This window comes from Salmo salar, chromosome ssa13 (assembly GCF_905237065.1).
Source record: "Salmo salar chromosome ssa13, Ssal_v3.1, whole genome shotgun sequence".
Lineage (NCBI taxonomy): Eukaryota > Metazoa > Chordata > Actinopteri > Salmoniformes > Salmonidae > Salmo > Salmo salar.
The window spans coordinates 80195885-80222082 of record NC_059454.1 but is presented as its reverse complement, the minus strand read 5'-3'; the positions used below and the strand labels follow the sequence as shown (position 1 = coordinate 80222082).

Here is a 26198-nt window from a genome sequence, read left to right as displayed (position 1 = left end):
CTTTTAATAGGCTTTTTTGACAACCATGAACTCGTTCAGTCATCTTGTCACGTGACAAGTAGGCGTTTTGAGGCCTCGTGGTATTCCGATATAATTTACTCGGTTGTCATATGCGGAACTTTCAAAAATACAGCTATCAAAGTACATTTGTTATTACAATCGTACTGATACGCCACTGCATACATAGAAGGAAAAATACAAAGATATACAATTGTGCACATTGTACTGAGATCAGAGATCAATGCGCCAAGCGGTGTCGATTTCCGCTTTACAAAGGTGTTCTTCCTGGTTTATGAACACTCGGGCAACTACACCGCTCAACAAATCAACTTTTTACGGAATGAAATAATTAAATTACCCAGCTAGGTACAAAGTTAATTTAAAGACTTTGTGCAAATATTAAGCTAAAGATTCAATACGGGTGGATTTCTGATTAATTGCACGATGCACGATTTATTCTGAACCAGTGAGTGCATGGATCCCAAAATGCCCAACCGCTGTGCCGCACCAAACTGTAACATCTATACAGATAAATCAGACGTCCCATTTTTCAGATTTCCATTGGACTCGGAGCGGTAAGTGCAAATGTAGTTGGGTTAGATGTAAATAGTGTACAATCCACTACACACGATACTTTTTAAAGTAAAATTGGCATTCTTCATTAGCTAACTAAATAGCTAGCTGGTTGATCCATTGAAACCTCTAGAGCTTGCTAGTTAGCCTAGCTTGTGCTAACGTTGACGGTAATGGCAAAGATGGGTTGTTTGCTAGCTAGCTTGCTAAAAGGCTATTGTGGTTAAGGAAACCGTATTAATTGTATAACGTTAAGGATGAACTATACGTCTGTTTTAGTGAGAGGGTGATCCCTGGTCAGCCCTCAAAGTTATGAAAGTTATCTTTAATCTGACAACATCCTCTTCATATGTTGTACTGTAGCTAGCAAGCTAAATTGGGTAGTCAGATTAATCAAGTTGTAATACACAATTAATTGGTATCAGTGATGTAGTGGTAAAACAAAGGTGGGTAAACTATAAACTCCAGTGGGCGATCGAGATCAGACGAACAACCACCGATTTAAACCAAAACATTACATTTTTAGAACTGCATTGTTTGATTCCATTTTCATGCAGGTCAATAGGGAAGGCCTAATGTAATTTTATGTAGTTACACAATGCACATCAGGTTGCCCTCCGAAAAATATTTATTTGGACTGGACAATAGGAAAGTCCAGAGAAATAGGATGTGGAGATCATTATATTGAAATGTGTTATCTTTTTAATCACGTTCATGTTCTTGGTATCTCATGTGAGCTGCACTGCAATTCTGTATTGTAAAATGCCCCTGTATAAAAGGCCCATAGTTGTATTCTATATGCATTTGAAGAGAACATGTTATTGTGTTTAATACGATTACAGATTCTCTCAGGGATCCCATTTTAAATTTCAGGGGACCCCAAGTTTGGAATCCGCTGTAACCTCTGCTTGCTTCCTCTGCTGCCTTCTGCATTGCAGCCTGCCTCACCCCAGTCTGCCTCACCACTGTCTCTCACTACTCGCTGTAAAGCAAAGTTATTTTTTGTGAATCTATGTAGCCCAACTTTTGTTAAGATTATAGCTAGCTTAATTTCAGTCAATTGCTCCTGCTGAGGTCAAGATCTGTTTAACGTTAGCTTCTAACGCCATCCTTCTAGCCAGATAGCCATCTGACTGAAATATCAGCGAATATTTTCTTTAAGAATGTAGTAAAGTAAAAGTCATCAAAAATATAAATAGTGAAGTACAGATACTCCCCAAAACTACTTAAGTAAAAATACTTCAAAGTACAACTTAAGTACTTTACGCCAGTGGTCTGGGCTGAGGTAGTTCGTTTCACGTCTGTGCCTGGGCAGAGTTTGACTTTGGACAGAGTGGTGAATGAAGGTGCTTCTAACAAGACAAATCCGGAGGGAGTAGGCGAACATAACGAGCATACCTGACTCATGATTCCACTCTTCGCAGAGAGGCAGTCGCGATTTTGAACTCCGATCAAGAATATTAACATTGTGACCGTTGATCAACGCTGGGAACGCAATAATAAATGTGTGAACGTTAATTAACGAAATAAAAATGTGCGTAAACACAAATTAAAAAGGTGCGTAAACTGTGTTTACCCTCCACTAAATCCCAAATGGGTCTATATACAGCCTAAAACAATGCTTGCACAATCGTGTACATGTTCCTACAAGCCAGAATGTTGAATAAATTACATTTAAACTTACTCTACGGATTGTCTGCACGGTTTGTCCTTCCCCTGCTTGAAATCTGAGAAAATATCCACAGCAAAGTAGCTAGTTATTGTTTACCCAACTTTTTGGAGGGCGGGTAGGTATAGATGGGTTAGCTGACAACGTCACGAAAACGATGAGCATGCTTCAGTGGAGCAGAAGTCCTTGAGTTGTGATTCTGGATGGCCAGATGGCTACGACAAACTGCCATGTGGGGAATCGTAAGTGACTCGTTTCATGTTGTTTTTGATACCATGTCTTGTTTTGAGGTATTTTGACTGATTTCATGTCAATACTAATGGCTAGCTAACCAACAACTGTAACAATGTATTTGAGACAGGTGCACATGTATGTTTTCAATAAGCATTGGATACAAAATATAGTTAACAATCTAAGCCAACCCCGTCTGTTTTGCCCCATAGTTGCGCATGCGTCGGTTTTGTTGCTAAACAACCAAACCGTCTATAGAGGTCGCCAGCTTGTAGTCCTAAAAAACATTCATTATTCCAGCCATTCCTATGGGGAAAGTAGAGAGTTTTATGATAACCGTAGACCTTATTTTCGGGGTTTAACACAGGCTTACGAGATCTTACACGTTTTGTTCTATGACATTATCTGTCAGTCAGTTATCATGATCTTTATGATTTATGAATCCTTTTTGTGCTTTAAAAAAAATTACATAAATGCTTCAAAATTCACAGTGACAGCTGATGAAGATTTCTCTTTGAACAAAATGTATAAGATCTCTGAAGCTTGTTTACCACAGACCATCTTTTTTTGGCATTTAACCAAAAACTCGATTTCCCCATAGATTTTGTCCAACGAACCATGGTGGAGTTAGACATTACTATTGCTCTCTATATTATTTGTTCGGCCCCCCGAGAAAGTTTGTTTTATATTGGATGTTCGGTTTTCTCTTGTCAATAGCTATTGAACAAGGCATGCCATGGCAAGTTGTATATTCTGAATCAGGGGAGGATGCAGAACAATCTGTCTTTTTGACAATTGAAATCCGAATAAGAAAATATAAATTCACAGGCTTGTTCTCCATCCTTCCCTGATTCAGAATATACCATTTTCATTGTCATGGCATGCTTGGTTCAATAGCTATTGACAAGAGAACTGAATTCAATAACATTTTATTGGTCACATCATGCGTCAAATACAACAGGTGTAGACTTAAGTGAAATGCCTACATACAAGCCCATCCCCAACAATGCAGAGTTAAAAAGTAAGACAAATATTTGCTCAATAAAAAGGAAATGGTAACATAATAATGAGACTATATACAGGGAGTACTGGGTGTATTTAAAACTAACTTTACTTTGGTGCCGAACCATATACCTACCGGATTCTAAGAAGTTTGGTAAACAATACTTTCCTGTGGATATTTTGTTTACATTTTTGAGCAGCTGAAGGACAAACCGCGCACACAACCAGTAAAGTTTAAATGTAATTTTATTCAACATTCTGGCTTGTAAGGAACATTTACATGATTTTGAAGGCATTCGTTTCTGTCTGTAAATACAAATGTTGTATTACATCTTGTTTAATCAGACTAGCTTGCAGGCTATCTAGCTTTGATGTAGCAGGTTACACCCCCTCCCTATGTGATGATGGTCCAGTTTATTAGGTACACCACCCTCTTCAGGAAAATGGTTCTCTCCTACAGACAGTGAGTCACGTGGCCGTAGCTTGCTATATAAAGTAGGCAGACAGGCATCGAGCATTAAGTTTCGGTTCGATTGACCGTTTGAATGGGCAAAACTAATGACCTAAGCGACTTTGAGCATGGTATGATCGTCGGTGCTAGGCACGCTGGTTTCAGTATCTCAGAAACGTCTGGCCTCCTGTGCTTTTCATGCACGACAATGTCTAAAGTTGACCGAGAATGGTACAACAAACCAAAAAACTTCCAGTCAGCGGCAGTCCTGTGATCGAAAAACAGCTTGTTAATGAGAGGTCAAAGGAGAATGGCAAGAATCATGCGGGCAACAAACAGGCAAATAATGGCGCAGTGCAACAGTGGTGTGCAGAACGGCATCTCGGAACGCACAGCTCGTCGCTCCTTGTCACAGATGGGCTATTGCAGCAGACGACCACACCGGGTTCCACTCCTATCCGCTAAAAACAAGAAGTGGCTCCAGTGAGCATGTGATCATCAAAATTGGACGATTGAGGAGTGGAAAAACATTGCCTGGTCCAACGAATCCCGTTCACTGTTGCATAATGCTTATGGCAAAGTCAAGATTTGGTGTAAGCAGCATGAGTCCATGACCCCATCCTGCCTGGTGTTAACGGTACAGGCTGGTGGTAGTGGTGTAATGGTGAGGATATTTTCCTGGCACACGTTAGGTATCTTGAAATGTTGGGTTCCACGACCCGAAGAATTCGGGCTGTTCTGGCTGCAAACCGGGGTAAGACCCGGTACTAGATGGGTGTACCTAATAAAGTGGCCACTGAGTGTACATTGAATCAAGTGTGTGAGCTTCATGAATATAAGCTCCCCGAAAATGGTGATTATACATTTTACCTTACAGAAGTCAGGGCAGGCCTAGCCCCACAAGTTTGTCATGTATACAGTTAATAACTGTAAGTACAATTATTTTAACCATAACATTCCGACTTAACGTTGTAGAAGCCTACCAGCCGCAAGATGGCGCTATTATTCCTTTTACATCGTTTGTCTTCTTACATCCGACTTTAATGTGGCCAGCCGACAATACACGTCCCCCATGGACCGGCTCGTACGTAAAACAACCTTCATTCAGGATGCGTCGGTTTCCTCCTTAACTCGGGTTAATGGCTCGTCAGTGGGAAATTGTGTACCGTCTTAATAAAACACAATTTTCCCCACCCGTTTTCTGATTTTCTGACAACTTCCGGATGTTACACACAGCGTGAGTCCGTTTACCCCTGGCTGAATGCGCACCACAACATCCGGAAGTAGTATTAGCCACTGTAGCATGGTGGTGGAAAATGTTTTATTAAGACCATATGCATATTTTGCCCGTTTTCTTTTCCCACTGACGATCCATTAAATTGAGTTAAGGAGAAAACCAACGCCTTTTCAGCCTGAATAGAGGATGTTTCATGTACAAGCCTGTCCATGGGGGGGACAGGTGTATTACCGGCTGGGCTCACTGTGTCGACACCTAGCGGTCGTAAGATATTTGGAAGAACTATGCCCTCTAACGGTCTCTGCGCTAGAGAAGCATTGGAATTAGAGGTAAACTGCCCCTAAAAAGTAACTTCTCATTTTGAAAACGGCATATGTGGCATCGATATGAGTCAAACATTTATTCTAGTGTCAAAATTGACTACAAAGTGTAAATAGGATCATTTGGCAAGTGTCTTCACTGACATTTTCAACCTCTCCCTGACCGATTCTGTAATACCTACATGTTTCAAGCAGACCACCATAGTCCCTATGCCCAAGAACGCCAAGGTAACCTGCCTAAATGACTACCAACCTGTGGCACTCACGTCTGTAGACATGAAATGCTTTGAAAGGCTGGTCATGGCTCACATCAGCACCATCATGAGAAACCCTACACCCGCATCCTGCCCCAACAGATTGTTGGTCAATTTCTTCAACCAGTGATCAAGTCTATATAATTATCGAACATACATTAGTAATGGAAAGGAAACACTCTTTTTTTTTAAGTATCACAATTATCCTTTAGTAATGCAATTGTAGGCAGAAGTTGGTACAGAGTACAGTATATGATAGCTCTCCCCAGGTTCTGCAAAATGACTAAGACATCCTGTAACTCATATAGCCTCTTCCAGTCCTCCTTGCGTGAGTTTCCCTGGCAACAACATTTTAATAAATCTAACCTCCCCCTGACAGCAGCAACCATCTTCTCAGCAATGAAAAGCTCAGAAGTGGGTTTGACCGAAACTTGACCTTTCATCACAAGTATAGGTTCATGACAAGGTGAACGAGTCCAAGCATCTTCTGACAGGTGGCTGTTTTCATCAGGCCTGCGGCAGCCTTGTTCTCAGAAAACCAGTGGTATTCTCAGAACCTCAGATAGCCAGGTGGGGCCCAGACAGGAGGAGTATGTATGAACGTTGTAGGTTTCCGCCTTCTGATAATGTCTGAAGGGCACAACACTCAAACAGGTGTTAATACACACACAGAGGTCTCCTAGAAGAGAAGCCCTTACAGTTAATCATAACACAATTTGTTAACCCTTTATGAGGCCTCGGTTTAACCCTCTTCAAGATCCACAGATGATGCAATCTCAATTGCACTCCACACTGCCCTTTCCCACCTGGACAAAAGGAACACCTACGTGAAAGTGCTGTTCATTGACTACAGCTCAGCGTTCAACACCATAGTGCCCTCAAAGCTCATCGCTGAGCTAAAGACCCTGGGACTAAACACCTCGCGCTGCAACTGGATCCTGGACTTCCTGACGGGCCACCCCCCCAGGTTGTAAGGGTAGGCAACTTCACATCTCCACACTGATCCTCAACACGGGAGCCGCTCAGGGGTACGTGCTTAGTCCCCTCCTGTACTCCTTGTTCACCCTCGACTGTGTGGCCAAGCATGATTCCAACACCATCATTAAGTTTACAGACGACACGATGCTGGAAGGCCTGATCACCGACAACAATGAGAGCCTGTAGGGAGGAGGTCAGAGACCTGTCAGTGTGGTGCCAGGACAACAACCTCTCCCTCAATGTGATCAAGACAAAGGATTGACAGTCCAGACAGGCTACTTTAGGAAACTTTCTGAATGAACATATAGGCCTATAGAGAATCAGCAAACTCTCACACACACACACCTGTAAAAGGACCCTTTAATCAAAGCCACCAGCGTATGTCAGACACTAGCAAATATTTCTCCTTTCCTTAAAACGTAGGGTAACTTGGGGAAACCAATATTATATTATTTTTTTTTTTTTTTTTTTTTTTTTTTTAACCCTTTCCCTGGATGCAAGTAGTCTTGATCAACAATTTTTTTTTGTCTCATCTCAACTTTTTAAGTCACTCCATCAAAACGATTTTGAGGTATATTGATCTAATATTTTGTAATTTAGAAAGATTTTTTATATATATATATATATATATATATATATATATATATATATATATATATATTAGTACCAGTCAAAAGTTTTGACACCTACACATTCAAGGGTTTTTCTTTATTTTTATTATTTTTTACATTGTAGAAGAATAGTGAAGACATCAAAACTATGAAATAACACATGGAATCATGTAGTAACCAAATTACAGTACAGATCCATTATGAAATTCGTTACCACAATTCTGTTACTGGGTGTAGGTCCACTTCACTTACTGTTGTTCAATAACCAAAATATATATTTTTCAAACCCAAGGTTTCATATAATAGCTGACACCTCATTCCTTCTGCAGACATATTTGTATCTTAATTCTGAGCAGATGTAAGTTTTATTTGGGAAAACTTGGTCATGCAAAAAACTGAGGGAGAATGTACCGAAATTCTGTTACCTAACTTTGCATCTGCACAGTTCTTCCAGTAAATGCGTTTTTGTAAACATTTCTGTGTAAAACGTTTTAAAAGTAGGCCTTGTTCATAGAGTTGTATGGTGAGTTTAACTTTGAAATCAATGTTTTTGTTTGGAATAGATGTTTTGTGTGAGGAAAAATCAGTCTCAGTGCAATTCCATTACCGTGGTTTACGGTAGTAGACCTACCTTCCATGTCGCTAAACAGTCACAGGACGGTTTGCTAGTGATATGCAGATAGACCTTTTCATCGGTCTAGAACATGGGGGCAGGCCTATCCATATTGCAGTTTTGAAATCTAATCCTGTGAATTTTTCTTTTCAGATGTAAACAATGGTTAAATAATTGTCATCGATCTGACTTGGAGCCAAAAACCCCTGAGGAGTTACACAATTCCTTCCAAATTTGTGCAAATCATTTTGAGCCTTCCTTGATCTGTCGTGACGTAAGTATTATTATTTACTGAAAAGACCAGTTATCAAGGGCTGAGAATTGCCAGGGACCACGCAATATTATATTATCACGATACTTAGGTGCCTATACGAGTAATATTGTGACGCTCCCAATTCTATATGATTTGCAATTCGATACTGCTATTTGATGTTGCAAACATATTGATGCAAGCAGAATTGCTCAATATCTGTCTGCTGCAGAGAGCATGAGAAAATTAGTTTTGATCAGTCATGGAAGTAAGTGTTGAAAACATGTTATTGGCTCACTTTTTTTTTTTTTTTAAGATGGATAACAAGCTATATGATGACAAATACCTGAGTTTTGGTGCAGGTACAGCTGACTAGCGCTAACTAACGCTACCTATGTTTTTTCTGTTTTTTTTGTTTTTTTACAAATTGATGCCTGGAGTCAAAGTATCGATATCATATCATCCAAAATAAAATTGTGATATGTAAATATAGATTTCCCCCCCCTCCCCATCACTAGTTACAGTGCATTCTGAAAGTATTCAGACCCCTTCCCTTTTTCCACATTTTGTTACGGTACAGCCTTATTCTAAAATTGATGAATGAAAATGTTTCCCTCATCAATCTACACACATTACCTCATAATCACAAAGTGAAAACAGGTTTTTAGAAATGTTTGCGAATGTATTAAAAATAATAACGGATACCTTATTTACATAAGTATTCAGACCCTTTGCTGTTAGACTCAAAATTGAGCTCAGGTGCATCCTGTTTCCACTGATCATCCTTGAGAGGTTTCTACAACTTGATTGGAGTCCACTTGTGGTATATACAATTGATTGGACATGATTTGGAAAGGCACACACCTGTCAATATAAGGTCCCACAGTTGACAGTGTGTGTCAGAGCAAAAACCAAGCCATGAGGTTGAAGGAATTGTCCGTAGAGCTCCGAGACAGAATTGTGTCGAGACATAGATCTGGGGAAGGCTACCAAAAACTTCTGCTGCATTGATGGTGCCCAAGAACACTGGCCTCCATCATTCTTAAATGGAAGAAGATTGGAACCACCAAGACTCTTCCTAGAGCTGGCTGCCCGGCCAAACTGAGCAATCAGGGGAGAAGGGCCTTGGTCAGGAAGGTGACCAAGAACCTGATGGTAACTCTGACAGCTCCAGAGTTCCTCTGTGGAGATGGGAGAATCTTCCAGAAGGACAACCATCTCTGCAGCACTCCACCAATCAGGCCTTTTACCACAGTAAAAGGCACATGTCAGCCTGCTTGGAGTTTGCCAAAAGGCACCTAAAGGACTCTGACCATGAGAAACAAGATTCTCTGGTCTGATGAAACCAAGATTGAACTCTTTGGCCTGAATGCTAAGCGTCACGTCCGGAGGAAACCTGGCACCATCCCTACGGTGAAGTATGATGTTGGCATCATCATGCTGTGGGGATGTTTTTCAGCGGCAGGGACTGGGAGATTAGTCAGGATCAAGGGAAAGATGAACGGAGAAAAGTACAGAGAGCTCCTTGATGAAAACCTGCTCCAGAGCGCTCAGGACCTCAGACTGGGGTGAAGGTTCACCTTCCAACAGAACAACGACCCTAAGCACACAGCCAAGACAACGCGGGAATTGCTTCGGGACAAGTCTCAATGTCCTGGAGTAGCCCAGCCATAGCTCAGACTTGAACCCGATTTAACATCTCTTGAGAGACCTGAAAATAGCTGTGCAGTCACGCTCCCCATCTAACCTGACAACCTGACAGAGCTTGAGAGGATCTGCAGAGAATAATGGGAGAAACTCCCCAAATACAGGTTTGCCAAGCTTGTAGCGTCATACCCAAGAAGACTCATGGCTGTAATCGCTGCCCACGGTGCTTAAACAAAGCACTGACTAAAGGGTCTGAATACTTATGTAAATGTGATATTTCAGTTTTTTTATTCTTAATAAATGTGCAACATTTTTTAAAAACCTGTTTTTGATTTGTCATTATGGGGTATTTTGTGTGGATTGATGAGGGGGAAAAACTATTGAATCCATTTTAGAATATGGCTGTAACGTAACGAAATGTGGAAAAAGTCAAGGGGTCTGAATACTTTCCAAATGCACTGTATATTGCAAAAAAAACCCATTCATTTTACGTTTTCATTCAGTTATATTGTTCAAAGAATTTATTTGTATCTTTATTTAACTAGGCAAGTCAGTTAAGAACAAATTCTTATTTTCAATGACGGCCTAGGAACAGTGGGTCAACTGCCTTGTTCAGGGGCAGAAGGACAGATTTTTACCTTGTCAGCTCAGGGATTTGATCTTGCAACCTTTCGGTTACTAGTCCAACGCTCTAACCACTAGGCTACCTGCCGCCCCAGGAGTAGGGTGGAGTCTTGAGTTCCAGATGACCTGTTCAGGTGGTGACTCATCTATGCATTAGCTAATAGGCCCATTGACCGGGTTTGGGATGTAGGATATATCATACTATGGCTGACTCTGTAAAATGACAAATTTCACTGCACCTTGTATTATGTACATTGCTCTCAGAATAAAATCTGTTGCACACTAGAAATAATGTCTTGTCACATGCTTAGGGGAATCAAAAACTATTGTAGAATAGGTTTCCCACATACTGTGTGACGTGATGTGTACGTCATGTAGACCTTTGTTGGGACTAGCTTAATCATAATGCACTAGGTCTATCTGAAGACCACTGGTAGGTCTGTATTAAAAGGTCATGCTTCTCCCTGTGGGTTCTTACTCTCAGGCATGCAAAAGAGTGGCATTGAAATTGTTATAATTATTTGCTTGTTTCTTTTTCAGAGCACTTTAAGACCATCCTTGAAAGAGGGTGCTATTCCAACCAGATTTGATTTTACAAGCCATTTGAACAATCCATCAGGCCACAACCGGAATAAAAGAATAAGAGAACCTGTAAGTATTGTCATGTTTAAAACACACAAGTGGTTTATAGTGTCCCTTATAAGGTCATGACCCTGAATGTTGTACCCAATATAGTCATCCTAACCTGATCTCAGTAAGTGTATAATCTGATACTATTGCATTAATTTCAATTTACATCTAAGTATGTCTTTAATCCATTTAGGCTGAGGCAGAGCTTGCATCCTTGAAGAAAGCTAAAGGGGATTGGTTTGGTAAATCTATTTCTTCTCATTTGTTGTTTGTTTTACCATAAGAAGAAAATATTTTCGTATTTGGCCACTCGCTGCAAAATGATATCTATTTTCCTACCAGAAATGACATGTAATTGGGTAGCAACTAGTAGTGTATAGTAATGTGGTCTGTATTGCCATAGGCTATATGTTAAGTTAGGAAAGTACACCTTTTGATAGGGTATTTGTAGAAATGGCTCAACATATTTATTCAGTAACACTTTTTTTTTCAATTTCTTGTCCATGTTTTCTCTTTTACTACAGAAGATGAAGCTCCATCTGAGGTGAAAGATAAGCCAGGAGAGAATAGCGCAACATGTGATTTACAGCAAGAGGAACAAAAGAGAGAGGATGTCGCCAACTCCAAAGCAAAGGAAATCCTTAAAGTCTACTTTAAGGAAACCCTTGCCTTCACTGGATTCAGCATAGGGAACGATGCAAACCCCAACACAGATGAACCAATGGGAGACCACAGAGGACAACAGTCTCTCAACCCCGTCTGTGTTGAAAAAATCGACCAGAAAGAAGTCCTCCAGTTCAGCGAGGACCTCATGCGGGAGGAGATCCGGAACAGTTTGAGGTTGGCACGCTTTTTCTCCATCCTGCTTCAAGATGTGACAAACATCGAGGGAAAAGATCAGATCCCAGTTTTCATCAGGTCCGTCACTGTGGCAGGGTTCCCTCAGAAACACCTTATGGGTTTCCTGCCCTGTTATGCAGATGCTGAAGGTCTGTTTTACATGCTGCTCTCAGAAATTCGGAATAAGTGGGGGCTGCGGATGGAGCATTGTCGAGGACTTACCTACCTGACCACAGGCAGTTTATGTCAGAAAATGAAGGATCTCACCAGCAGGATTCTGCAGGAGTTTCCTCAGGTAGTGCTAGCACCTAGTGACCCATACGCCTTTAACATGTGGCTAATCCGCTCCATGCCCATACCTTATATCCAGAAGGTTGTGAACACAGTGGAGGAGGTCGCCACAATAATTAGAGGATCCCCAGATCTTTGGGAAAGACTGGAGGTGAAAATCAAGTCTTCATACAGCCACCTTAAAGGTGAAGTGGACAGGATCATAGAGGCTTCCCAGAACACCTGGGAGTATGGTGTTGATGCCTTCCAGACCATGTTGGACATTCTTGAACCATTCCTTGCCTGCATCAACGAGGTGTGCTCCGCTGCGAACGCAGACACCGCTACTTGTGAGCAGATGGCCAAGCTCAAGCCGATCCTGAAGAACTTCAATTTCATCATCACCCTGGTTGTTCTGAAGAATACCCTCTGTTGTGTGAGCATCCTCAACCCGAGTCTCAGGGGAGCCATCAGCATCAGCAGCACCTTGCAGTACACAATCTCCAACGCCTTAAAGCTGGTCAACAAACATCTGCAGGAGATCGCAATATTCCACAGGAAGTGGTTTTCTGACGCAGTGGGCAGGGCTAAGAAGCTGGGAGTGGAGGTCGCTAGGCCGGATGAGAGCTCACCTGAGACTGGCGAGGCAGTTGCAACTGAAACCCCTCTGGAGGATTTCTACAGAGAGACTCTGAGCAGGCAGATCTTACTGTACCTTGTTGCAGAGGTAAAGAGGGTGTTTAGCACTGAGATGGTACGGATTCTGAGATGGCTCTCATTGGTGCCGTCTTACATGGCTGACCACAATTTCAGTATCCGCAGGGATAAAGTGGCGGACGCAAACTTGAACAACCTTGCCCGGCCTGACACGTTTTACGATGAGCTTGGTTGCTGGGAGGTGAAGTGGAGACATGCTAGTAAGCGGAGGATCCTGCCCACAACAGTGTTTGCAACATTGAAAATCCCAGACATTGCATTTTACCCAAATGTGCAGAGCCTGCTGAGAGTTTTGGGCACCATCCCCTGTGTGAACGCAGAGGCAGACGTGTATGGGCAGTACAACATGGTGCTGGAGCGGTACCAGTCTTACCTGAAAGCCACACCGGAGGATCAGAGACTGTGCAACATGGCATTTGTCTATGTCAATCAAGACGTGCACTTCAATGTGGAAGACATGGTTGAGTCCTATGTGGAGAAGCATATTGACATATTGCAGTTTTTGCATATGGTAAGTTTATTTTAATATAAAGGTTGTGTTCTTCTTGTTTTTAAAGTCTTTGCTCTGCAATCAAATAAACTGAAGATTTCAAATAATTAGAAAAACTAAACAAAAGGAAAGTACTGTAAGTGGCTGTTGGATATTTCTTAACTTGTTTTCTTACTAATATTTGCATTTGTAGGTTTCAGTTACTGAACAAAAGCGTTATTTTGCTAATGCTTTTATTTTCTGTTCATAGGATGATGAGGTAATAGAGATGCAGCCTGAAGCTGGTAAGGAAGTACAATTATTGATAATTTTATAATATTTATTGCACTATTGTGTAAATATCAAAATATTTGCATTAATACCTATGTTTTAATAATTATTCCTTCTTGGCTCATGCTCTTGACTGTTTTATTTCAGAACCTGTCTCTGAGAATGATGGGAATCACACTCTAAAAGAGAATGTTGAAGAAACACAAGAAGAACCACAGGACATACCCTCTGAGATGGAGACCGAGAGAGTGGGGCAACCGAAACTCCCAGCCACAGAAACGAATAAGGAGGCACTCAAATCTGCTTTGCAGGTTGCTGTGACAGCTGCATATAACAGCCAGAGCAGACAGCCTGGTGAGGCCTCTGCTGAACAGGATGGCGAGGTTGAAGACTCATTGAAATATGTGTCGAAGTCTGAGATGGAAGAAGTTCTCAGAGTATGCGAGGATGCTGTCAGGGAGGGAATTCTTGTGGAGGTGGGCACTTCCTTTTTTTCTCTGTTCATCGACCGCGTTGTGAAGTTAGGGGAGAAAAAACACCTTCCTCTCTTCCTCAGGTTTGTGGACAGTTTTGATGTCATGCGATTGGAGCTCATGGGATTTCTGGATGTGGATCTTGACTGTGATGCCATGTCAGAGCGCATATTGGAAATTGTAACCAAAGAGTGGCATCTCGATTTGTGTTACTGCAGAGGTCAGGCCTACCTCGGATCCGGTGATGTCTCCTACAAGCTGAAAGCATTTGCCTGCAAAATCCAAGAAAAGTACCCCCTTGCAATATGCACACACTGCTCTTGTTACTCCTTTAACACATGGTGGTCAAAATCCACCCCTGTGTCATCAGTCAAACGGGCCCTGGATGTTTTTGAAGAGGTTTTGATGTTTTTTGGGAGCATGCCTATGCTTGAGAAACAGCTGGATCATGTCATTGCATTTGGTCTTAGGGAAAGCTATGAAAAGGTTCAAGAATTGCAGGGGAAGTTCTGTACCGTCTGGCAGGAGAAGCATGATTCCTATGAAGTCTTTGTGCAGATGCTGGAGCCCCTTGTCGAATGTTTGGAGAAAATCAAGAGCAATCCACAGAGGTGGAAATCCTCACTCTCTCTAAAAGCTGGAGCACTGCTGCGTTTGATAAGGGACTTTGATTTTATTGTGCCCATGGTAGCCCTGAAGAACACCTCGTCCTTCACCAGGGAACTGAGTGCAGGACTCCAGAAGGATCATTTCAGCGCAGCATCCCAACTCTGCCAGATCAGTGGTATAGTGGCTACTCTTAATAGGGTCAAAACAAACATCAAAGTATTTCACCAGAATTGGTTTGACGAAGCTTGTGCGCTCGCCCAGAGTCTAGGTGTGCAGATAAAAGTGCCTGATAATTCCTCTGCGTCCAGGGATAGCATGATGAAACCAGCGCTCTATTACAAAGATGCACTAAGTGTGCCCCTAGTGGACAACCTCACCAATGCTGTTAAGGATCATTTCTCTGAGGACCATAAGGAGGCCCTAAACTTCCTCTCCCTGGTTCCCTGCTCTGTGACTGTGAGTTACATGTTTGAGATCCTAAGGTCAAAGCCTCCTCTCTACGCCAGTGATCTGCCTGACTCCGACAACTTCTTCACCGAGTTGTGCTGCTGGAGGGTGAAGTGGAAGACCAAAGTTGCATCCGTGACCATCCCAGACACCATCTTTCAGACTCTCCGTCTGCCACTCATGCAATACTTTGGGAACATCAACACACTGCTGAGGATCATGTCTGTGCTACCCAGCACAGTACTAGAGAACTGTGGGGAAGTGATGCGCCACAAGATGTTCCAGGAATACCTGAGGAACACCAGCCCCAAGGACAGGTCCCCATGTCTGGCCATGCTGCAGGTGGGAACCAACTTCAACAGAGATCTGGACCGGATGGTGACTAAGTGCTTGAAGGTCACTCCCCAGGCTTTAGAGGGCATCTGCTTGGTAAGTTTTCACTGTTGAAATAAATGTCCATGATTATTATTTTGTCTAATCTGTTAAGCCTATGTAGTCTTTCAGAGCAGCCTATACTGAAATGTTGTCTTTTTAAAATAAATGATTTCCTTTTTGTCTTTTTTTTTTTTTTTAGGATAAGGAATCCAAAAGTCTGATGAAGAACTCTGAAGGTATGTTATAGAAAATATTTGTTACAATGAATCCCCATGTGACCATGTAATAAATATGTATGGTAAAACTTACCATTTAGTATGTCGGTAATAGGGATGGACCTAGGTTTTGTCAAGTGACGAAATAAATTAACTCTCTGATAGAACATTATAGAACTTGAACTGAGTAAATTGAATTAAATAATTTACCTTTTATATTTTCAGTCGATCATGGCAAAGATGGAACAGAGGACCTTGAGAATCAGTCTTCTGACAAGAAAGAGAACCAGGAAATGAAAGCGGTGGATGAGAATGGGCACACTGGAGATAATCGACAGAGTTTGGAAATGGTTTTCAGACTGGCTGCACGTCTAGGGAAAAAGAAGTGCCAGCTCTCCGAACTCTCCAAAGAAGATCAAGTCCTTCTCATCCAGGATCTCGGCCTGTGCCACTGGTTTGGAAGAGATGGCAAGTTCACGCTTAACGTAGGAGAGGAGGAAATGGTAGAGCTTCTCACAAAATCCATCAGGGAAGTCATACTCTTAGAAATACAGGAGTCCCCCTTCTTTTCTCTTATCACAGATAAACCTGTTATAATTGCTAATAAGAGCTATCTGCCTGTCTTCGTCAGATATGTTGGGGAATGTGCCCCCAAGGTAGAGCTCATTGGTTTTTTGCGATTTTTTGAAACCTGTGACGTTGATGTTCAAGCCAAGAATCTTTCAGCAACTCTAACCGAAGACTGGGGATTGCCGATGAGTCAGTGTCGTGGACAAGCGTTCATGCGCATGGGCTCAGGTTGTCACAGCCTGAAGAAGATGTCTTTGGAGTTCCTCGAGAGCTATCCTCTGTCTGTCATCACACCCAGTGAGTCTTGTGGTCTTGCCTGTTGGCTAGCAGGAAGTGTACACTGCCCACCTGTCACAAAGATGCTGGGAATTGTGGAAGATCTTCTACTGTTCTTTGACCAGTCACCTGGACTGGAGGCAGAGCTAGCACAGGCCGTGGATGGGTTACTGAATACACCTCGGGAGGCCTTAGAGGAAATTCCAGAAACCTGTTGCTCCAGGTGGAAGAAGAGGGAGGACTTTTTTGATCTCCTAGTCGACACATTGGAGGGAGTCTTGAGTTGCCTGGATTCAGTTAGTTCCAGCGCCACGGGCACTATGTCACTACATGCACAGGTCCTCGCCACTGCTTTGAGAGAGATGGATTTTGTCGTCACACTTGTGATCCTGAAGAATGCCTGTTCTCCTCTTCGAAACTGCAGCACTGTTTTCCGCTGTGGTAACCCTGCTGACATCATCTGTGAAGTGGAGAAGATCGTACCAATCATAGAGACCCTGAACAAGATGTTGGAGAACATAAGCACTGTACACACACCTTGGTTTGAAGAGGCATTCCAACTAGCATCCAAGGTGGCCCCTCAGCAAGTGTGTTTCCCAGAGGAAGCTAACTCTTACGAGTCTCCAGAGGTGTACTACAGGGACAACTTTAGCGTTCCTGTACTGAGCTGCCTCATTGACGAAATGAAGTACAACTTCTCCGACAGTCATTTGAAAGCCCTGAAGCTCCTGTCTCTTCTTCCCACCTGCAATCCACAGCCCATTTCAGAGCCAATCCGCGCAGAGTCCACAGACAAGCTATACAGTCTCTACCTGTCTGACCTCCCTGATCCTGACACAGTAGAGCAGGATATCAGTAACTGGGCCACAGTGTGGAAAGAGAAATATCAGGACATGTCACCACCAGCTTCTATCTCTGAGATACTGCTTCACCCAGAATCTCAAAGCCATCCCACAGTGACAATGCTGCTCAGACTGGTGGCTGTTCTACCCAGCGTCAGTATGGAGTGGGACCTCATGAAGACCACCCTGAACTCCATGAGAGCTCTGCTGAAGAACACGGTCTGCAAGGGCAGCAAAACCGACACTGTGATGCTTCTCATGCATTACCCAACTGTTCAAAGACTAAGGGAGGTCATTGAGAAGTGCATCGAAGTTGACCCAGAAAGCATCCCATGTCTTGAGCAGGTAAATGAACAGCAATACTCCTTTTAGCATTCCAATGCTGATATTTTAAGGACTGATTTTATTGATATACAGTGAGGGGGTAAAAGTATTTTATCCCCTGCTGATTTTGTACGTTTGCCCACTGACAAAGAAATGATCAGTCTATAATTTTAATGGTAGGTTTATTTGAACAGTGAGAGACAGAATAACAACAAATAAATCCAGAAAAACGCATGTCAAAAATGTTATAAAATGATTTGCATTTTAATGAGGGAAATAAGTATTTGACCCCTCTGCAAAACATGACTTAGTACTTGGTGGCAAAACCCTTGTTGGCAATCACAGAGGTCAGACGTTTCTTGTAGTTGGCCACCAGGTTTGCACACATCTCAGGAGGGATTTTGTCCCACTCCTCTTTGCAGATCTTCTCCAAGTCATTAAGGTTTCGAGGCTAACATTTGGCAACTCGAACCTTCAGCTCCCTCTACAGATCTTCTATGGGATTAAGGTCTGGAGACTGGCTAGGCCACTCCAGGACCTTAATGTGCTTCTTCTTGAGCCAGTCCTTTGTTGCCTTGGCTGTGTGTTTTGGGTCATTGTCATGCTGGAATACCCATCCATGACCCATTTTCAATGCCCTGGCTGAGGGAAGGAGGTTCTCACCCAAGATTTGACGGTACATGGCCCCATCCATCGTCCCTTTGATGCGGTGAAGTTGTCCTGTCCCCTTAGCAGAAAAACACCCCCAAAGCATAATGTTTCCACCTCCATGTTTGACGGTGGGGATGGTGTTCTTGGGGTCATAGGCATCATTCCTCCTCCTCCAATCACGGCGAGTTGAGTTGATGCCAAAGAGCTCCATTTTGGTCTCATCTGACCACAACACTTTCACCCAGTTGTCCTCTGAATCATTCAGATGTTCATTGGCAAACTTCAGACGGGCATGTATATGTGCTTTCTTGAGCAGGGGGACCTTGCGTGCACTGCAGAATTTCAGTCCTTCACGGCGTAGTGTGTTACCAATTGTTTTCTTGGTGACTATGGTCCCAGCTGCCTTGAGATCATTGACAAGATCCTCCCGTGTAATTCTGGGCTAATTCCTCACCGTTCTCATGATCATTGCAACTCCATGAGGTGAAATCTTGCATGGAGTCCCAGGCCGAGGGAGATTGACAGTTCTTTTGTGTTTCTTCCATTTGTGAATAATCGCACCAACTGTTGTCACCTTCTCACCAAGCTGCTTGGCGATGGTCTTGTAGCCCATTCCAGCCTTGTGTAGGTCTACAATCTTGTCCCTGACATCCTTGGAGAGCTCTTTGGTCTTGGTCATGGTGGAGAGTTTGGAATCTGATTGATTGATTGATTGCTTCTGTGGACAGGTGTCTTTTTTACAGGTAACAAGCTGAGATTAGGAGAACTCCCTTTAAGAGTGTGCTTCTAATCTCAGCTCGTTACCTGTATAAAAGACACCTGGGAGCCAGAAATCTTTCTGAGAGGGGTCAAATACTTATTTCCCTCCATTAAAATGCAAATCAATTTCTAACATTTTTGACATGTGATTTTCTGGATTTTTTTGTTGTTATTCTGTCTCTCACTGTTCAAATAAACCTACCATTAAAATCATAGACTGATCATTTCTTTGTCAGTGGGCAAACGTAGAAAATCAGCAGGGGATCAAAAACTTTTTTCCCTCACTGTACAGGTTTTTTCTGCATAGAAAAGTCTTGGACGGGCCGCTTAAGTGTGTTTTTTCGGGAGCCTACGTCCAAACGGTATTTTTTTTTTTTATATATATACTGTACCAGTCAAAAGTTTGGACACACCTACTCTTTCCAGGCTTTTTCTTTATTTTTACTATTTTCTACATTGTAGAATAATAGTGAAGAGATCAAAACTATGAAATAACACACATGGAATCATGTAGTAACCAAAAAAGTGTTAAACAAATCAAACTATTTTATATTTGAGATTCTTCAAAGTAGCCACCCTTTGCCTTGATGACAGCTTTGCACACTCTTGGCATTCTCTCAACCAGCTTCATGAGGTAGTCACCTGGAATGCATTTCAATTAACAGGTGTGCCTAGTTAATTTGTGGAATTTCTTTCCTTAATGCATTTGAGCTAATCAGTTGTGTTGTGATAAGGTAGGGGTGGCATACAGAAGATAGCCCTATTTGATAAAAGACCAAGTCCATATTATGGCAAGAACAGCTCAAATAAGCAAAGAGAAACAACATTCCATCATTAATTTAAGACATGAAGGTCAGTAAATCCTGAAAATGTTAAGAACTTTGAAAGTTTCTTCAAGTGCAGTTGCAAAAACCATCAAGCGCTATGATGAAACTGGCTCTCATGAGGACCGCCACAGGAAAGGAAGACCCAGAGTTACCTCTGCTGCAGAGGATATGTTCCTAAGTTACCAGCCTCAGAAACTGCAGCCCCAAAAAATGCTTCAGAGTTCAAGTAACAGACACAGCTCAACGTCAACTGTTCAGAGGAGACTGCGTGGATCAGGCCTTCTTGGTCGAATTGCTGCAAAGGAACCACTACTAACGGACACCAGTAAGAAGAGACTTGCTTGGGCCAAGAAACACGAGCAATGGACACTAGACCGGTGGAAATCTGTCCTTTGGTCTGATGAGTCCATATGTGAGATTTTTACTTCCAACTGCTGTGTGTTTGTGAGATTAGATTAGGTGAACGGATAATCTCTGCATGTGTGGTTCCCACCGTGAAGCATGGAGGAGGAGGTGTGATGGTGTGGGTTGCTTTGCTGGTGACAGTCAGTGATTTATTTAGAATTCAAGGCACACTTAACCAGCATTGCTACCACAGCACTCTGCAGCGATACACCAGTCCCACTAAGCGTGAACCAGAATGGATATCATTTGTTTTTCAACAGGACAATGATCCAACACACCTCCAGGCTGTGTAAGGGCTATTTGACCAAGAAGGAGAGTGATGAAGTGCTGCTTCAGATGACCTGGCCTCCACAATCACCTGACCTCAACCCAATTGAGATGGTTTGGGATGAGTCGGACCGCAGAGTGAAGGAAAAGCAGCCAACAAGTGCTCAGCGTATGTGGGAACTCCTTCAAGACTGTTGGAAAGCATTTCAGGTGAAGCTGGTTGAGAGAATGCCAGGAATGTGCAAAGGGTGGCTACTTTGACGAATAGTTTCACTTTGTGGTTACTACATGATGTACTATTTCATAGTGTTGATGTCTTCACTATTATTCTACAATGTAGAAAATAGTACAAAATAAAAACCCTTGAATGAGTAGGAGTGTCCAAACTTTTTGATATATACAGTGAGCACCATAATTCATTGGACAGTGATCATTTTTGGGTTATTTTGGTTCTGTACTCTAGCACTTTGAGTTTGAAAGGATACAATGACAATCAGGGTGAAGTGCAGACTGTCTGCTTTAATTTGAGGGTATTTTCATACATATCGGATGAACCGTTTAGAAATTATAGAAGCTTGTGTACATAGTGTCCCGTCCCCCCCCATTTTCGGGCATAAAAAAACATTGGACAGTTTAACATAATGTAGAATAAAGTAATCATTGTTAATATTTGGTCGCATATCCTTTGCATGCAATGACTGCTTGAAGTCTGCAATGCATCGACATCACCAGACGCTGGGTATCTTCCCTGGTGATGCTCTGCCAGGCCTGTACTGCAGCCATCTTCAGTTCCTGCTTGTTTCAGGGACTTATTGCCTTCAGTCTCCTCTTCAGTATGTAAAATGCATGTTCAATTGGATTCAGATCCGGTGATTGACTCGGCCAGTCAAGGATTTTCCACTTTTTGGCCATCAAAAACCCCTGCGTTGCTCTAGCGGTATGTTTAGGGTCATTGTCTTGTTGCATGATGAACTGCCGTCCAATGAGTTTGGAGGCATTTGGTTTTATCTGAGCAGATAAAATATTTCTGTAGACTTCAGAATTCATTGTTCTACTTCTGTCTGCAGTCACATCATTGTTGAAGACAAGTGAGCCTGTTCCACTGGCAGCCATACAGGCCCAAGCCATAACACCCCCTCCACCATGTTTCACAGATGAGGTGGTATGCTTTGGATCATGGGCATGTCTTTTTTTTCCTCCACACTTTCCTCTTTCCATCACTCTGGTACATGTTCATCTTTGTCTCATCTGTCCACAATACTTTTTTCCAGAACTCTTGGGGCTCTTTTAGGTGCCTTTTAGCAAACTGTAATCTCGCCTTTCTGTTCTTCAGGCTTATCAGTGGTTTGCATCTTGTAGTGTACCCTCTGTAGTCCTGCTGGTGTAGTCTTCTACATATGGTAGACTTTGAGACATCTACACCTGCATCCAGGAAAGTGTTTTTGATCTGTTGGGCTGTTGTCAGGGGGGTTGTTGGGGGTTTTCTTCACCATAGAGAGTGTTCTCCGGTCATCCACTACAGTGGTCTTCCTCAGTCTACTGGGTCTTTTGACATAATTGAGTTTACCGGTTGTTTTTTTTCTTCTTGTTAATGATGAACCAAACTGTTGACTTGGGCATGCCCAGGGTTTTTGTAATGTTCCTGATTGATTGATTGATTTTCATTTCTGAGCCTTATTACGGCCAGCTTCATTTGCATCGACACTGCTGTCTTTCTCATGTTGTCACACCCCAACAACAACCTCCAAAGGCAATAGCAAAGTCTAGAATCAATACTATTCATCAACAGCTCTCCTGCATTCACTAATGACACAAATTAATGCACCTGCCTAACGACACGCATCTGTGAAGCCAATTCAAAAAATACTTGTAGTACCTTAAAATGGGGGGACCATGTACAAAAGGTGCTGTCATTTATAAACGGTTCATCCGATATGTATGAAAATACCCTCAAATTAAAGCTGACGGTCTGCACTTCACCCCCATTGTCATTGTATCCTTTCAAACTCAAAGTGCTAGAGTACAGAACCAAAATAACAAAAAAATGGTCACTCTCCATTGATTTAGTTTTGTTTGAATCCCTTTTTTGTAGAATTGCATGAAATTTGCTTTAAAACAGCTACATTTTGTCACTGCGGCCAACAGGAGGGCCTTTAAAATGTTCAGTCATCGACCACACCATTTGCCAGGCCCATGGCCACGCCACCACTACGCCCACCACCTAATCCCCATTTTGATAAAAAAAAATCCCTGGTATAGATATGCATACAATTATTTGATTCATGAGTTGTCAGTTTTACAAACAGACAGATGATAATAACAGTAAACAATACAGCAAGATCACCCCCCAATCCCCTGGCAAAGGAGAGATATGCATAGCAATTAAATGTGTTTTAAATGTACTCAATTCTGTTATGTAATTTAGGTGAAGAAACAAATGAAAGGTCTGAATCTGGAAAGTGGTAAGTGAATGTTTAAATCATGAAGATTCATCATGACATATTCTACATGAACCATGTAATAGTATATACTTCAGAGTGAAAATAAGGGAAAGAGGGGTGTTTATTGTGTGTGTGTGTGTGTGTGTGTGTTTTAGATTTCAGAGATTTTGATGTAAACCCTGATGAGAGACATGAGCAGACAGTTGAGGAACACCAAGCTAATATGGCAGAACAACCCCTTGCAGGAGAGTTGCAAGCGGAGGACGGCGTGCTGATGGCGGAGGAGGACGGCGTGCTGATGGCGGAGGAGGACGGCGTGCTGATGGCGGAGGAGGACGGCGTGCTGATGGCGGAGGAGGACGGCGTGCTGATGGCGGAGGAGGACGGCGTGGCACTGATGGCGGAGGAGGACGGCGTGGCGCAGGCGGGCATCGCGGAGGAGGACGTGGCGCAGGCGGGCATCGCGGAGGAGGACGTGGCGCAGGCGCAGGAGGACGTTGCGCAGGCGCACGTTGCGCAGGCGCAGGAGGGCGTCGCGGAGGAGGGCGTCGCACAGGCGGCGGAGGAGGGCGGCGGGCTGATGGCGGAGGAGGGCGTCGCTCAGGCGGAGGACGGTGTTGTAATGATAGAGGACAGGGTCGTAGGTCAGAGGCAGGCTATGTCTTTCTATGACCCACCTGTGCGTGAGGAAATACTTAAGGAACTCTGGGACTCACAGTTCTTTACAATAATAACGGAACAGGCGGTTGAGATTGAGGGACAGCTCTACGTCCCCCTGTGCATCAGGTACTTGGACAAACAGGACACTCAGTGCGAGGAGACTGTAGCTTTCATCCCGTTCAGCCAGGACACTGCTGTCTTGGCTGATGCTATTGAAACAGCCCTATCAGAGAAATGGGGGCTCAATATGGAGTACTGTAGAGGGCAAGCTTTGCTAAGTGTTGGTGAGGTAGGGTCTCAGATGAGGGCTGTCTCTGCTGTAATAGCCCAGAAATACCCCCTGGCCATGCAAATGGTCAGCTCTGCTGTGTCTCTGAATGTGTGGCTAGCCAGGTCATCTCCTGCAGTGGCTGCAGCAGACTGTGCAGTGTCTGTAGAAAACATGTTACAGTGGCTCACAGAGGATGCAGAACGACAGACCAAACTAGAAGAGGTGATCATTGCCATATTCCAACATGATGAGGGGAAGGGTAATGAGCTTAGGGACAAGCTTATTAAGAACTGGGAGAAGAGTCATGATATGCATGATTTGATGGTAGAGCTCCTGGAGGTAGTCATGCTGTGCTTGAATGAGTTGAAAAGTGAGGAGAATAGCTTAGGGAGTGGCCAAGCACTGCTTTACTTCAATAAAGTCAGACGTTTTGAGTTCATCTTCTCGGCTGTCGTGCTGAAGAATGTCCTAAGCTTGACCAAAAAGCTGAGCCAATCTCTTCAAGGAAAACCCCTAGATGTGTTGCTAGCTATGAATAGCTTGCCCGATCTCCTGACTTCCCTCAATGAATTGAAGAGCGATATTGACACACATCACAAGGCCTGGTTCAAGGAAGCTGTCTCTTTAGCTTCCAAGCTGCAAATAACGTTGTTGCACTCTGCGTTGCTAGAACCCCTGAGTCAGTTTTACAAAATGGCGGTGAGTCTGAAGGTGATAGAGCACTCCATTGCTGAGGTCAGTGAGTTCTTCACAGAGAAGGTCCTCAGTACCCTGAGGTGCCTGGAGATTGTGCCTTACGCCATGTCAAAGCTAGAAAACAGCAGTGTAAATGCTCACGTTTTCCGCATGTACAAAGATGACATGCCTGACCTGGTCTCACTCCCCACAGAGATGAAGTCTTGGAGAGAGAAGTGGTTAGATCCCATGTCCGGGTATCTTCCAGCCACTGTGCTCGACACCCTGAAGGCATCAGACATTAGGAGCTTTAGTAACATTGAAACCCTCTTAAGGCTCCTGGTCATCCTACCATTTTCCCGGAGGGAGAGTACCTTCAGGCAGGGAAAGAGAAGCCTCCAGGGGTTCATACAACAGGAGACCAGGTCCCTTTCTGAACTTCATCCTCTGTAAATAAGTTGGTGTTCCCTCAAGCTCTTATTAGCATAAAGCAGGTTTCTGAGTTGGTGTCCTATACTGCTGACCCACTGTACCCTTGAGTAAATGTCCAACCTAATTTAGGTCTCAATAAACATTTTAACTTACTAGAAGACATTTCCCTGTATACATGAATGATCTAAATCTTTTGGTCATTTTATTCATTGTTTTTTATTATAACATTTTTGTTTTAAGTTGTTTGGATAATTGTACTGCCTAATGGGACCAATGTCTTGACAAAAAAAAGCAATGCTCACCTGAGGGTTACCAATGCTTGTGTGCCTTTATGCAAAACTAACAGTCAACCCCATGAATCATAAAAATATAGATGTCTGAAAATGACAGTCCCATCAGGCTTTTTGAAATAACTTTTTTTGTCAGCACCAAATGACATTGGACTGAATTTAAGAATCACTTGCATCAATTCACTGTCAATAAGTTGTATCATTCTCTTCCTTGGCACAAATAGAAATGGTTAGTTCAATCATGTAGATGTATTTTATGATGGTTTCTTGTCTATTTAGGAGAGTTCATTTTCTGCAAAGAATTCTCCAAATACTGTCTCCTTAAGAGTTCAACATTCATATATATTTGTCAAAAAATGAAAATAAAGTTCTAAAAAGACTCAATGTTCTTATTGAATGACTTCACATTGCGGTAGCAGGCATACCATCATGAGTAAATCAATGTTCAAAGCAGTCACAAGAGGGCGACATTATTTTGGCATTTCATTTGGAATATATTAAGAGTCCCCTTTATTGATGAAGAAAATGTTTTGATTATAAAGCATATTTTTTTTAAGTAATTTGATTTTGGGGGGCAGACTTGCAGCTGTCTGCTCTGTTGAGGATTGGAGAATGTAAGCATTGCCACACCTTTTGATATGGGATCCAAAGCCAAATAAACCATGAAGCTTGCTATATATCTTACCGGTTTGCAATCTTAATGGGAAATCTC

The 26198-nt window shown here is 42.8% G+C and overlaps 1 protein-coding gene across 2 annotated transcripts; it reads left to right on the top strand.

The window, feature by feature from the left end:
* Nucleotides 1-168: 168 nt before the first annotated feature.
* LOC106567941 (uncharacterized) lies at nucleotides 169-25870 on the top strand. Of its 2 annotated transcripts, none has more exons than XM_014137857.2 (11): nucleotides 169-575; nucleotides 8093-8213; nucleotides 11001-11111; nucleotides 11284-11332; nucleotides 11615-13428; nucleotides 13658-13691; nucleotides 13825-15635; nucleotides 15781-15817; nucleotides 16022-17829; nucleotides 23143-23179; nucleotides 23404-25870. In XM_014137857.2, the coding sequence occupies exons 1-11, from the start codon at nucleotides 475-477 to the stop codon at nucleotides 25215-25217; spliced, it is 7737 nt and encodes a 2578-aa protein (XP_013993332.2). In that variant the 5' UTR covers nucleotides 169-474; the 3' UTR covers nucleotides 25218-25870. The 2 variants fall into 2 exon arrangements, with proteins under 2 accessions (XP_013993332.2, XP_013993331.2); XM_014137856.2 differs by having other exon boundaries at nucleotides 171-575; nucleotides 23314-25870.
* The last annotated feature ends 328 nt before the right edge of the window (nucleotides 25871-26198 follow it).

Excerpts from the sequence above, each read along its gene's own strand:
- LOC106567941 (XM_014137856.2), top strand. The coding sequence starts at position 475 with ATGGATCCCAAAATGCCCAACCGCTGTGCCGCACCAAACTGTAACATC. Across the intron at positions 11,112-11,283 it reads ATAAAAGAATAAGAGAACCT|GCTGAGGCAGAGCTTGCATC; the intron begins GTAAGTATTGTC and ends TAATCCATTTAG. Across the intron at positions 13,429-13,657 it reads TATTGCAGTTTTTGCATATG|GATGATGAGGTAATAGAGAT; the intron begins GTAAGTTTATTT and ends TTCTGTTCATAG.